Source organism: Podarcis bocagei (genome assembly GCF_964188305.1).
Source record: "Podarcis bocagei genome assembly, chromosome: 5".
Lineage (NCBI taxonomy): Eukaryota > Metazoa > Chordata > Lepidosauria > Squamata > Lacertidae > Podarcis > Podarcis bocagei.
This window is the reverse complement of record NC_138129.1, coordinates 14,551,401-14,565,050: the sequence shown is the minus strand read 5'-3', so window position 1 is coordinate 14,565,050 and position 13,650 is coordinate 14,551,401. Positions and strand designations below refer to the sequence as shown.

Genomic DNA, 13,650 nt, shown 5'->3' with positions numbered 1-13,650 from the left:
CAGCGGCAGCAGGTTAGGGGTTAGGGGGTGCAAACTACTTGCCTTGCCCCGGGTTAGGGGGGCAAATTACTTGCCTTGCACCGGGTGCTGACAACCCACGCTACGCCGCTGGGGAGAGGCAGTCCTTGGATAGCAGCCCTGGAGTGGGGCTGCTGTAGGAAAGCTGACATTTAAAAGCAGTCATTTGGGTTAGGTATGTGTTGAGCTCCTTGGAAGGACTGCGTGAAATAATGGAAAGCTAATCCAAATTCTGCCACAAGAAAACCGTATTCTGCAGCCTCTATACAATTGCAGGTAACATGCACCTAATTTTCCCTATAATTAAGTCAGCGTAGAGTCATAGAATTGTAGAGTTGGAAGGGACCCTGAGGATCATCTAGTCCAGCCCCCTGCAGTGCAGGAATATGCAGCTGTCTCATACGGGGATCAAACCTGCAACCTTCGCATTATCAGCACCACGCTCTAACCAACTGAGCTATCCTGGCCTCAGTATCCAGCAGCATTTACTATTGTCATTATTTAATCTTGAGTTGTCTGTTGAACCTTTATGACTAACCCAGTCAGGTTCTGTCCAGTGTTGGCCATGCAACATGTCTATTAAACAGAGATTTTATTGCACAAACATAGTACAGACCTGCAAATATAGAGCCCTTCCAAAGGATGTGTTTACGTGTGTATTTATACAGACCTGCTATGTATTCAGAAGACCCTAGAACTTAACTCTACTAACTTTATTTTCAGATGACGATACAGACTTGGAAGATAAACCCATCCTCGTTTGATGATAATAATAATAATAATTTATTATTTATACCCCACCCATCTGGCTGAGTTTCCCTGGGTGGCTTCAAATCGAGTGTTAAAAACAATACAGCATTAAATATTAAAAACTTCCCTAAACAGGGCTGCCTTAAGATGTCTTTTAAAGATAGTATAGCTACTTATTTCCTTCACATCTGAAGAGAGGGCATTCCACAGGGTGGGCGCCACTACCGAGAAGGCCCTCTGTCTGGTTCCCTGTAACCTCACTTCTCGCAATGAGGGAACTGCCAGAAGGCCCTCGGCGCTGGATCTCAGCATCCGGGCAGAACGATGGGGGTGGAGACGTTCCTTCAAGTATACAGGACCGAGGCCGTTTAGGGCTTTAAAGGTCAGCACCAACACTTTGAATTGTGCTCGGAAACGTACTGGGAGCCAATGCAGATCTCTCAGGGCAGGTGTTATGTGGTCCCGGCGGTCACTCCCAGTCACCAGTCTAGCTGCCGCATTCTGGATTAATTGCAATTTCCGGGTCACCTTCAAAGGTAGCCCCACGTAGAGCACATTGCAGTAGTCCAAGTGGGAGATAACTAGAGCATGCACCACTCTGGCGAGACAGTCCGCAGGCAGGTAGGGTCTCAGCCTGCGTACCAAGTGGAGCTGGTAGACAGCTGCCCTGGACAAAGAATTAACCTGCGCCTCCATGGACAGCTGTGAGTCCAAAATGACTCCCAGGCTGTGCACCTGGTCCTTCAGGGGCAGTTACGCCATTCAGGACCAGGGAGTCCCCCACACCCACCCACCCCATCCCCAAAAAACAGTACTTCTGTCTTGTCAAGATTCAATCTCAATCTGTTAGCCGCCATCCATCCTCCAACAGCCTCCAGGCACTCACACAGGACCTTCACCGCCTTCACTGGTTCTGATTTAAAGGAGAGGTAGAGTTGGGTGTCATCTGCATACTGATGAACACCCAGCCCAAACCCCCTGATGATCTCTCCCAGCGGCTTCATATAGATATTAAAAAGCATGGTGGAGAGGACGGAACCCTGAGGCACCCCACAAGTGAGAAAGTGTCCACTTTCTGAACACGGCCCAGGAGGAAGGAGCGGAAGCACTGTATGACAGTGCCCCCAGCTCCCAGCCCCTCTAGACGGTCTAGAAGGATGTTATGGTCGATGGTATCAAACGCCGCTGAGAGATCCAGCAGAACCAGGAAACAGCTCTCACCTTTGTCCCTAGCCCGCCGGAGATCATCAACCAGCGCAACTAAGGCAGTTTCCGTCCCATGATGAGGTATGAGATTTATTGGTAGCTGCACATATGACTTATTGCCACTTTGGGGATGGATCTTGAAGAGGCTAATTGAAGGATGTGGGAGAGGAACTTAAATGCAGATTAAGTCTAACTAGAGGAAATACACAGAGAGGTGTTTGTGAGAGACTGGCGGAACTTTATTGCTTATGCAAATATTTCAGAGAACAAAGGGAAAGTCCCTACTGTGTTTGCCAGTATATAGCTTTGTAAAAGGTTGGTTTTTCAATTGCTGCATGTATCAGAAAAAAATTCTGTGGTGTCTGCATCTTGCATTTTTGTTTCTGACTATGTTGGTCTTGGTCTAGATCTTGTAATACCCTTTTTTGTTTTGTTTTTTTGATGGGTTATGTATGTTACACAACTTTATATAATATAATATAATTACAGACTTGCAGGAAGATTCCTCCTAGTGCCTGAGGATGTCTGATACTGACATGTATGGAGCACACGTGAGGGTGCAAAACATGCCCTTTTTAATTTTCAACATCGTCATGAGTGTACAAATTTTGTTATTAGTTACAATTTGTAAAAAATAGCACACTGAAAAAAGAAGACCGTGGGCTATATTTTTATATCAGTAGCACAGGCCTCTGGCTATTTCTTCTCCATTCCCATCTCTGGGATGTTTCAACAGAAAAACACTGTCCCTAAGTTTGTAACTTAAATCAAGAGCACAGGCCTCTTATTCACTGGCATCTACCTTTGGAGGTGCATATGGCTACAATGGCATGGCTGCAGCAACTCACAGAATAGGGAAAGGCTGTAGAGCACCTTGTACACAGAAGAGGGAAAGGTTAGACGGGGGCAGCAACTTCTTTGGGCCTGGGGGCACATTTGGAATCTTGATAAAGTGCCATGGGTGCCCGTGGGGCATGGCACGACACAAAAGTGACCACCCCTTCAAAAAGTGTAGGAAGGGGAGCCATGGTGCGGGCCTTTCACCATCCCCAATCAATTTATTTTTTTTAAAGGCACCTACATTAGCCATCATGGGACGTGGGTGGCACTGTGGTCTAAACCACAGAGCCTCTTGGGCTTGCTGATCAGAAGGTCGGCAGTTTGAATTCCCACGATGGGGTGAGATCCCGTTGCTCTGTCCCTGCTCCTGCCAACCTAGCAGTTCGAAAGCACGTCTAAGTGCAAGTAGATAAATAGGTATTGCTCCGTCAGGTAGGTAAATGGTGTTTCCGTGCACTGCTCTGGTTCGCCAGAAGCGGCTTAGTCATGCTGGCCACATAATCTGGAAGCTGTCTGCGGACAAACGCTGGCTCCCTCAGCCTATAGAGCGAGATGAGCACGCAACCCCAGAGTCATCCATGACTGGGCCTAATGGTCAGGGTTACCTTTACCTTTACATTAGCCATCGCCACACTCACTCAGGGTGTCCTTTGCACCTTTCAGGACAGAAGGGAGGGAGGGCGGGTGTCCAATCCTAGGACCCCATGAAATGTGGGCATGTTTAACGGGGGCATGCTCAATGTCGCAAAGACTGAGCTACTGCAAAGAGGAGATGAGCAGCAAGAGCGAACAGGCTTTCATCAAGGGAGTTTTAAAGGAATATTTCCCGAGATCTTTTGTGGGCGCTGCAAGAGGCATCATGTTGCCACCTTCCAAATTAGAGGGTGTTGGGACAAGCCAGGTTCAAATCCCCACTTGTGAAGCTCACTCGGCGACTTGAGGCTGGTCACATTTTTCTCAGCCTCGACTCCCTCACAGGATTGTTGTTGAGCAATTCCCCCCCCCCCAGTAGTGAGCATTCCTGAAGGAATTATCCCCAAATGTGGAAAAAGCAGATTTCCTATTTAAAAACATGTATCTCACACACAGTAAACAGTTCAGTAGCCAAAAATCCTATATTACCTCGCATATAATTCTGCAACTGGTCTGCTCCCAACTGCTGCACAATTTCTCCCCACCCCTGAAAAAAAGGAAAGCACTGACTTGCATTCACCAATACTTAGCTGTGACTCAACGGGCATTGAGGCTCAAGTTGTGTCCCGTTGGTTTCCATGGGGCTTTGACATGAACTGTGATACTGGATGCACAATAGCAACCAACCCGTATAGTGGACTGTGTTTAAACTGAATGCATAGATTTCCCTGGGCTGTGCATCTCCATCTCCAGGTATGCCAATGCGACACACAGTCTGATGTGCCATGCTTGCAGAGCCTGAACACAAGGATCAGGGATATTAGCCTCATTCTGAGGTTCTCCAGGGAACAGAATTAAGTATCAGTGAGAGGAGCTGGAAATCAAGGGCTACTTGGTCATACACAGCCTTCCAGAGGCCACAAGTGATGGTTGGGGCCAGAGTCAAAAGTGGCTGGAGCAACAGAGGCAACTCTTGCAATGCGCAGCCAAGTAAGCCTGCATTGAAGGCAACGAGTAAGGACAGGCTCTGCCCCCTTCCCTGCTATGCTCTCTCCCCTTCAGCTCTTCCCAAACTCTGCATCCAGAAATCGAGGCAATGTGATTTAAAGTAGGCACTGGCTGCATGGAAACACCATTAAGGTATTTTGCAGGTCCAGCATTTTGCTTAACACACAGACTCAGCCCACTTTAGCCAAATGGGAATCCATACGTCACATACACCACAAAGTCCTTTTCACCTACATCATCGTAACCGAGGAAAGCTTCCAAGCAAAAAAGAAATAAATGCTGTTTCTCTCTCCGTGTGTGCAATCAACAGAGGTTCCTTTGCTGCAGAAGTTATATGCAAACAAGCAGCCTGATCTTTGCAAATACTTCACCATTAGCATGCGTTGCCAAATATATAGATAGATCTTTCCCTTTCACGAGGAGGGAAATCTTGCTGGCAGTTACCTTTCGTTTCAAAATCAGGAGTGCAAATAAGGGGTCTGTGATCCATTGCAGAATTCAAGAAAGTATGACGTCTCCATAAGCACAGTCCTCTTCCACAGCCAGGTTATAGTGCCCTCCGCTGCCTCCTTTGTAGGCGCTCGTAACAATTCTGAGCCAGCCCTTCTCACCCTGCAAGATGGGAAACTGCATTAGTCATGGGCTCAAGTGACTCTGCTGCTGCTGCTGCTGCTGCTGCTGCCACCCTGGAAACCCTCACCCAACAAATACTGACTGTGTACAAGTTGGAAGGAATAAGGGCAATTGTCTTGGATCTGCCCCAGAGCATGCAGGAAGGGGTGATGCAGGATTAGGCAACCTGTGGCTCTCTGGGTGTTGTTGGGATGCCCATCAGCCCCAGTGATCAAGGGTGATGGGAGTTGTGATCCAACAATCTTTGGAAAGCCACACCTTTTCGATCCCTGGTGCAGTGGGATATTTGGGTATTGCATGACAGACACACAACTATTTATTTACCTGCCAGAGAGAAGGAAGGAAAAGGCGGGCTTAAGTCCCAAAATCCAACCCCCCGAAATGGCCTGGTCTATTGCTAAAACACCAACACCCTTCTAATGCCTTTGGCTTGCCAGGCATCACACCATTTCCTGATCCCTAAATGGACACAATCCATTGGGGTTTTTATCAGCTCTGGTGGTCTTGCACCCAAACACTCCAGCAAGTGATCCTGTGGCATTCAGAAGAAGATTCTCACACGTAGGAGCGGGTGCAGATTTCTGGACCAAGTGCTTATACAGTAGTTGCAAAACACATTCCCGATCTTTGTACATGTAGGGTTTGCACCTACACAGAGTCGTGCAGCTCTTGGGGCATGCCAGAAAGCTGTAATCAAATATGAAGGGCTAAATTCCTATTAGAGCAGGATTGGTGAATCTTTGGCCCTCTGGATGTTACACACACACACACACACACACACACACACACACACACACACACGAGTGTCTCATTTATGGCTGCTCTGTCCTTCCTACCCATGGCTGTCCCCAAGAGTTCCGGACAATCCAGAATTCAGTTCCATTTTCTACGCCCCAGCCAGCAATGGAGATTATGTGGTTTATCATGGGATGGGCGTCATATTCTTTATAAATTCCTCCAGTGTATGCTTCCAGCTTCGAAGTCGCCATGATCCCACAGCTGTTTTAAAGAATACAGAACAATGACATTAAAGCAGCCTTAAGATGCTATTGATAAGTTGAAACTTTCAACGTCCACTCTAGATAGCACCGCAAAAACCTGATACAAGAGCTTCAAGCTTTATCTCGTGAGCAAAACCCAGCCAGATGGGCAGGGTATAAGTAATAAAATTATTATGAATAATATTATTAAATAGAAAGCTGCTGCGGCAAGGAGCAGAGGTTGCCCCTTGGTAGGTTGGAGCCATAATTGCCAAGGCTTTTTCTTGAAGCTTCACCCTTTCCTTCTGCCAGTGAAACAAACTAGCTTTGTGAGTAATCTCAAAGCTGCTACCCGGTGCACCCCAAAGTCAGCTTCCACCTTTACCATTCCTTCTAGGAGGACAAAACTTATTGTCCTATTAGCTAGTCACCTGCTGCCACATAATCAACAAATTGAGGCATTCCTAAGGCCACTAAATCAATTGGACAATGTACTGAATCAATGGACAAATCACTTGGTCCAATCACTTGACAAATCACTGTATCAATGGAACAAATCAAACCCACCCCATACATTTAAAGCACATAGCTTCCTCCAAAGAATCTTAGGAGTGGTAGTTTACTCTTCGCAGGGCTACTATTCACAGCACCCTTAATGAACTACAGTTCCCAGAATTCTTTGGGGGCAAGCCCCGTGCTTTAAATGTATGGGGTAGATGTGCCGGTCTCTTCTGAAGCGTTACGAAAGTTCTCAATTGTCAAATGGCACTGGCTTAATAAAGTATAACATAAACGTGGCAAATTCCAAAACCAGATAAACAGAGCCACCGATCTCTCTCCCACCACTGCAATAGGCTATTTGAAATAACTGCAATTACTTGCATGCTTTCATGTGTTACTACCCAGACACTGGCTACAAACGTTTAGCTTCTGTACCTGACGGGTCCATTCGCATAGACTTCTGCCATGATTTTCTCTCGCCCACTGACACTTCCATAATCTCCAACTTTCCACAAGGTGTAATTCTTTAGCGCATGACATTGGCCAAAAGTGATGCATGTGCCACACTGGTTAAACTTCTTGCATTCTGGAAAATGAACAGGTACATATAACTGAAAGAAACTTGCCTTTCATCCAGTGGTTATAAACAATGAAATGGAAGGTGTACTCGAATACAGTGCTCAGCAAATGTTCCATCACCACAATGAGTTCTCCTTGCACAATGGAGCATGCTCCCCCTCTCCTTCCCGCCACCCCCCCAAATCTGTACTAGGAGTCGTCCCCCCAATGTCCTGGAGCAGATTTGGGGAGGGCACAGGGTAAGCGCAATGGAGGAGAGGGAAGGAAGTCTTATTTCACAAGCAGAAATCTGTGTACCAACAGTTTGCACCACCTCCCCGCCACCCCCCAAAAAAATCTGTACTAGGAGTCATCCGCCCAATGTCCTGGAGCAGATTTGGGGAGGGCACAGGGTAAGCGCAGTAGAGGAGAGGGAAGGAAGTCTTATTTCACAAGCAGAAATCTGTGCACCAATAGTTTGCATTAGCTGACCCCTAATTTCACCATATCCCCTTAACACACTGCTTGCGAGAAAAGGGGAAATGTGTAAAAAAACAAAAACAAAACCCAAACAGGCGCGCCTTTTGATGCTGTGCTTTTTGACCAAGTTACATACTAGAAGAGATTGGAGGAGATAGCTGGTGGGTTGGGGGGGTTGGGGGGTGAGTGAGAAAAACACTTTTGAAGATAGGGGCATTCCACCATATACCGTATTTTTCGCTCTATAAGATGCACCCGACCATAAGACGCACCTAGTTTTAGAGGAGGAGAACAAGAAAAAAAAAATTCTCTCCCTCTCTGCACAGTGCCTCTCCAGCAAAGCGGGAGGAGAAATGGAAGGGGCTCCATTTCTCCTCCTGCTTTGCTGAAGGGGTGCTGCGGAGCAAAAGCAGCAATCCCTCTTGCTGTTCTGGCTTCTGGGATAGCCATGCCAAACCTCTTCAGGGCAGGGGGAGCGTTCCTCCCGTTGCCCTGAAGAGGCTTCGCGCTGCTATCCCTGAAGCCAGGAGAGCAAGAGGGATCGGTGCGCACCGATCCCTCTTGCTCTCCTGGCTTCAGGGATAGCTGCGCAACCTGCATTCGCTCCATAAGACGCACACACATTTTCCCCTTACTTTTTAGGAGGCGAAAAGTGCGTCTTATAGAGAGAAAAATACAGTAGCTAGAATTAGTCTTACCCAATATTTCTTGAGTGTGGAGCTTCTTTGGGTCTACTGACTAAAGAGGAAGGAGTCCAAGATTGGAAAGTACAGAGAAGCAGGGAAGGGAATAGGCTGAAATAATTACAACTTGCACTTTGGGAGGGGACGGGATTGATAGCAGAAAACAGGGGCAGACTCTTTGTCCTCCTGATCCCTTTCCTATCTAAAAAAAATAAATTTTCCAGGAGCACCTTTCTTTATTTCTTTTATATATATATATCTACTGTGTCAGACCAACACGGCTACCTACCTGAACCTTTCCTATCTGTCAGACCTTCCCAGTTTCTTTGCTAAACCTTATCTCTACCCAGACCCTTGGTTCTTTTTAAGTGCTAATGGTTTTCATGTGCAAGTCGCTTTGGGATACTCTGTAAGAAAAGCCACCAAGAAATATAATAAGTGAATGAATACTACTAGAGATGAGGGGGGAAGGGGCAATTCCATTTACTCAATAGGAGAACAAGGATAGGAAGGGAAGGCCATAAACTGCCTTGCTGCACAGGCTATCTGCTTGAATACAAGCACATTCTAACTGCTGAGAGAAATCTGCTTTAAAAAAAGGAGAATATGGTACTAACCAATCCATCTCTCTCCAGACTTTGTTTCCCTCTGATGAAGTGTGATTACACCACAGACTGTCCCTCTCTCTTTCTTCCTCTCCTCCTCCTACTTTTATTAAATGCATTTTCTTCTCCCTGCCATCCTTCCTCCTCTTTCTCATGTGATTAGCTTTGGTGATGGAAGCACAAATGCTGAAATTTATTTTTATCCTTGTGGTCTTGCATGTGTCTTCTTGTAAACAGAGGGCTGTACCCAAAGGTGAGTTCTATTTAGAGGAGACCCACTAAGATCTATTAATTTCAATGGGTCTACTCTTGAGTATTCACAAGGAGACAGAAGAGGCTTCCTTCCTCCATATGGACACATCCCCAGTTATTTTGTACCTTAGTGTGGGTTTTAATCATAACCCTCATCTTGCAATCTCAGCTGACAGGCAGGTTATAAATATTATAGATTAGACAGACCAGTGATTCTCAAAGGGTGTGGCAGTAAGATTCAAGGACACTCAAATTTTTGAACATTTCAGTGCAGTATAGTATAGTATAGTATAGTATAGTAAAGTATCAGAATATATATTTAATTTGCAGAATATGGATAGATATCTTTTCAAAATTGACTAGTCTTCTACAGTTTTACACGACATATTGTTGTGAACAGGGACTTTCAATTCTGACAAATATGAAAGATCAGGAAAGAGAATGACTTATCTGTGTTGATAAGGATATGAAAGTTTGCTTGCTTCAAGCCAGACCTAAGATAAATGAGATGACCTGGCAAAACAAGTGCACACCTTTCATTAAGGTACATATGTAAGAGGCTCGTTTGTAATTATATTTTGGGAATGATTCATGTTCTTATGTAGCTGTATTGTTTTATACTTTCTGGATGTCCCATGATCCCAGAACCATGTTATAAAGTTATAAATCAAGCACTGCTAGGAGTTTTTTGTTTTGTTTTCCTGCGTACAGTGGAACCTTGGCTCCCGAGCACCTTAGGAGCCAAACATTCTGCCTCTTGAAAGTTCTTTGGAAGCCAAATGTCCGGCGCTGCTTATGCAGCTTCTGATTGGCTGAAGGAAGCTCCTACAGCCAATCGGAAGCCACGCCGCGGTTCCCAAACCGTTTTGTTAGTCGAACAGACTCCCGGAACGGATAAATATCGGGAACCAAGGTTCCACTGTATCAATTTTTAACATTCGACGTGGCACAAACAAATTTTTATTCTGAAAGTGTGGCCCAGAGATAAAAGTTTGCGAACTACTGAGCTAGAGAAGCAGGTAAGATAAACTCACTTTGATCTTTAGCTTGGTAGTTGTTGCAGGTCTCATCTGGTATGCCGTGCTCATTAGCATACTTCCATACAGCATTGTGGTCTCCCCCATGACAGCTGCCAGCATCGGCGCAGTCGAGAACATGCTGCACCGACAGGTATGCAGAGGGCCAAGCAGCTTTCCTCTTTATGTTGATGCGATCTGGGGGATGACAAACCAGCAATTGGTGGAAGACAGCTTTTTCCAAAAAAAGAAATCAACTACCGTACCTTTTATCGAATTTAAAGAATAAACACATTAGCAATGTTTGGTTCCTCCCACTCCCACCGTGGCGGAACTCAAACATAACCCGTTGATACAAATTACAAAAGAAACAAAGGTCACTTGGTTACATTTAAAAAATAATAATAATAAACATCATTCCACACTTCCCCATGAGTTTCTGGTGATTTTGTAAGCGTGTTCCCCCCCCCTTTTTTTTTGAAGCGCATGTAACAAAATTAAACCTGGTGTTGGAAAAACCCTTAAATGTCTTGTGTCATCTTCTTCTTTAATGCACCTCGCTAGTCAATTTCTCCATTAATATTAAGCCCCAAACATATACAAACTGAAGATCTAAGAGGTTTGTGTCCAGAGATCATCTCCAGTATTTAACCACTACCAGACATAACGCCATCATGAGTAAGACAAGCTTTTTGGGCCTGGGGGCACATAAGGAAATTTTTGCAGCTTGCTGTGGGCAACGCAGAATACTCTTTCGGCGGGGGGAGGGGGGACTGGCGGGGGGGGAACCTACTCTGAAGGTGCACATTGGGGAGCCCAGATATACCCTGTATATATAGGGACCTGCAGCATTCTATAGTTCAGAGAACATTTTAAGTTGACGGCTCCAACAGAAGAACTGAGCCCTGCGACAAAACGTTGCAGCCTGGAATGTTTATCCTCAAAGTTCCAGCCAGTCAGCTATGGCTGCCCCCCAGAATATTCCATTCAATTCCCCTTCCCAGGTTTTTCTGCTTCATCTCCCTTCCCCAACTTGGGTGTCCTCCATGAGTTTTGGACTACAACACCCATCATCCCTCATCATCGTCTGATATGCTGATTGAAGGCATAGTCAAAAACAGTGGAAAATATTTGGAAGGTAGCAAGCTGGGGAAGGCTGATCTAGAGAGGGAGGGGGCCGCATTTTTTACTGCCTCATTGTGGTTTGCAGAAGCAGAACAAACCACAGTTCCTGGTTGAGACACAGCATTGCGCCAGTGATCATGGTTTGTTTTTTCCGCACACTATTGAGGCGGAGACAAACATCTCAGAAGGGGGAATGCATGGTAAACCATTAACTAGGTTAGCAATTAACCATTAAACCTGGATTAAATAAGTGGGATGGGGGTTTAATATGGGCTGGCTTTCCGATGACAGCAAGGTCACGTGGATGTTGCACAATACTTGATTGCTCCAAACACCATGATAGATGGTCACGTGAAAGCACCCTCTCTGTACTGGATGTGGGAATGGATAAAGGATGACCACCAGATGCATTGCCAACCATCCCACGCATCTCCATACCTGCAAAGGCGCTGGTGCTGCCATGAGCCCAACACGACCCACAGTACTGTGGAATGTGCTGGTTGCGTGTGGTGCTCACATAGTTGACTCCATTTATGTTTCTCCAGTCCCAGCTCTTGGGTAGTTCTGAGATGTCCATGTTTTCATGGGGACGAGGGTAGGTTCTGTTGGAGAATGGGGAGAGGACAGAAAAAAGCAAGTGACTGTTTTCCTCCCCTTTATCTGAGAAGAGGTGTCAGGAAAATCCTTCACTGCTTTGTCATGATTCCCTCCAACTTTTTGCTGGGCAGTCACACGGCAAACTTCCTCAAAAGAGACACGCTAACCAGTCTGGAGCACTTAATGCAGCCTCTTGCCATCTCCTTATGGGAGCAACAGCATTAAGAAGTAAACCCTGGAGCAGTGACGTGTGAGCTGCAGGGGGGAATTTAAGACACAACTCCCAGGTTTTGCAGCTAGAACATGGGAGGCTGTCAGGCCATCTAGCCCTGTCTGCACAGTCTGGCAGCAGCTCTCCAGAGGTTCAGGCAGGACTCAGTTCCCCAGCCCTACCTTGAGATGCCGGGAATTGGAACCCGGGACCCTCTGTCTGCAAAGCAGATAATCTATGGTCCTTCCCCAAAGTTAGGGCTCTAAGAAGAGACCCACCAAATCAAAGCAAGCCCCCACCCCAAACGTGCATTATTGTGTAGCCTGCCCAGGCATTTTAATTTTAATTTATTTCCCACTTTTCCTCCAAAGAGCTCAAGCTGGCCCCATGTCTCTTTCTCTCTCCGTTTTATCCTCACAACAACCCTGTGAGGCAGCTCTGCTAGAGACTGTGCCTGGACCAAGGTCACCCAGCAAGATTCATAGTTGTGTGGAGACTTGAATCCTGGTTTCCCAAGTACTAGTTGGACACACTTAACCCCTACACCAGTGGTTCCCAATTAGCTAAGTACGGCAGACCCATCGTTTTTCAAAAGCCAAGAAGAAGAAGAGTTTGGATTTGATATCCCGCTTTATCGCTACCCGAAGGAGTCTCAAAGCGGCCCACAATCTCCTTTCCCTCCTCCCCCACAACAAACACTCTGTGAGGTGAGTGGGGCAGAGAGACTTCAAAGAAGTGTGACTGGCCCAAGGTCACCCAGCAGCTGCATGTGGAGGAGCGGAGACGCGAACCCGGTTCACCAGATTACGAGTCTATCTCTCTTAACCACTACACCACACTGGCTCCCCAAGACATGGACCCCCTACTTTTGAAAATTTGGATATCGCTATTGTAGTTTTTCTTATGTGAATGATGCCGCAGACCCCCTGAACATAGCTGTCAACGTTTCCCTTTTTTAAAGGGAAATTCCCTTATTCCGAATAGAATTCCTCACAAGAAAAGGGAAAAGTTGACAGCTATGCCCCCTGAGTGGGTTACGTGGACTGCCTGGGGTCTGCGGATGACAAATTGGGAAGTACTGCCCTAAACCACATCTCCTGTCTGTTAAAGTCACAGACAGGCTGCAGAACCAGGAGACAGCAGGACCTCCGTGGAAAGGAAATAGGACAAATTCATGGAGGCTATTTGCTTGGCTCTACACGTGACAGCGATATGCTGCCTGCAGGATCAGAGACAGCTGGGAAACCACCACCCCGCAATTCTTTATGTAAGGCCAGACGAAAGAAGGGCGCTCCAAGGCGCGTTTGGCGTCCTGTTGCGCCCTCAAGCGTCTCCAAATCTGGCCAGCGCCTCTCCAAGCCGGCAGGATGGAGATCCGGGATCGGAAGACGACGGGGCGCTTGGCGCCTTACCTGATCCCCGGAGGTCTCTTCGCCATCGGCTTGTGGCAGCTCTGCCCTTCCTTGAAGTAGACGCCGGCTGCGGACGCCGCGCACAGGAGGGCACCCGCGGCGAGCGCCAGGAGGAGGAGGCGGCGCGCAGGCGGGGTCATCG

The 13,650-nt window shown here is 46.7% G+C and overlaps 1 protein-coding gene and 1 long non-coding RNA gene across 2 annotated transcripts; one reads left to right on the top strand and one right to left on the bottom strand.

Annotated features, from left to right (window-relative positions):
• Window positions 1–115: 115 nt before the first annotated feature.
• On the top strand, window positions 116–2,960 carry LOC308588408. Its single transcript, XR_014008721.1, has 2 exons — window positions 116–776; window positions 2,056–2,960. It is a non-coding gene; the product is annotated as an uncharacterized lncRNA (long non-coding RNA).
• CTSZ (cathepsin Z) lies at window positions 2,192–13,648 on the bottom strand (the record flags this gene model as incomplete). Its single annotated transcript, XM_081196650.1, has 6 exons — window positions 2,192–5,067; window positions 5,925–6,087; window positions 7,005–7,155; window positions 10,182–10,361; window positions 11,727–11,890; window positions 13,509–13,648. The coding sequence occupies 6 exons, from the start codon at window positions 13,646–13,648 to the stop codon at window positions 4,954–4,956; spliced, it is 912 nt and encodes a 303-aa protein (XP_081052776.1). The 3' UTR covers window positions 2,192–4,953.
• Between the last annotated feature and the right edge of the window lie 2 nt (window positions 13,649–13,650).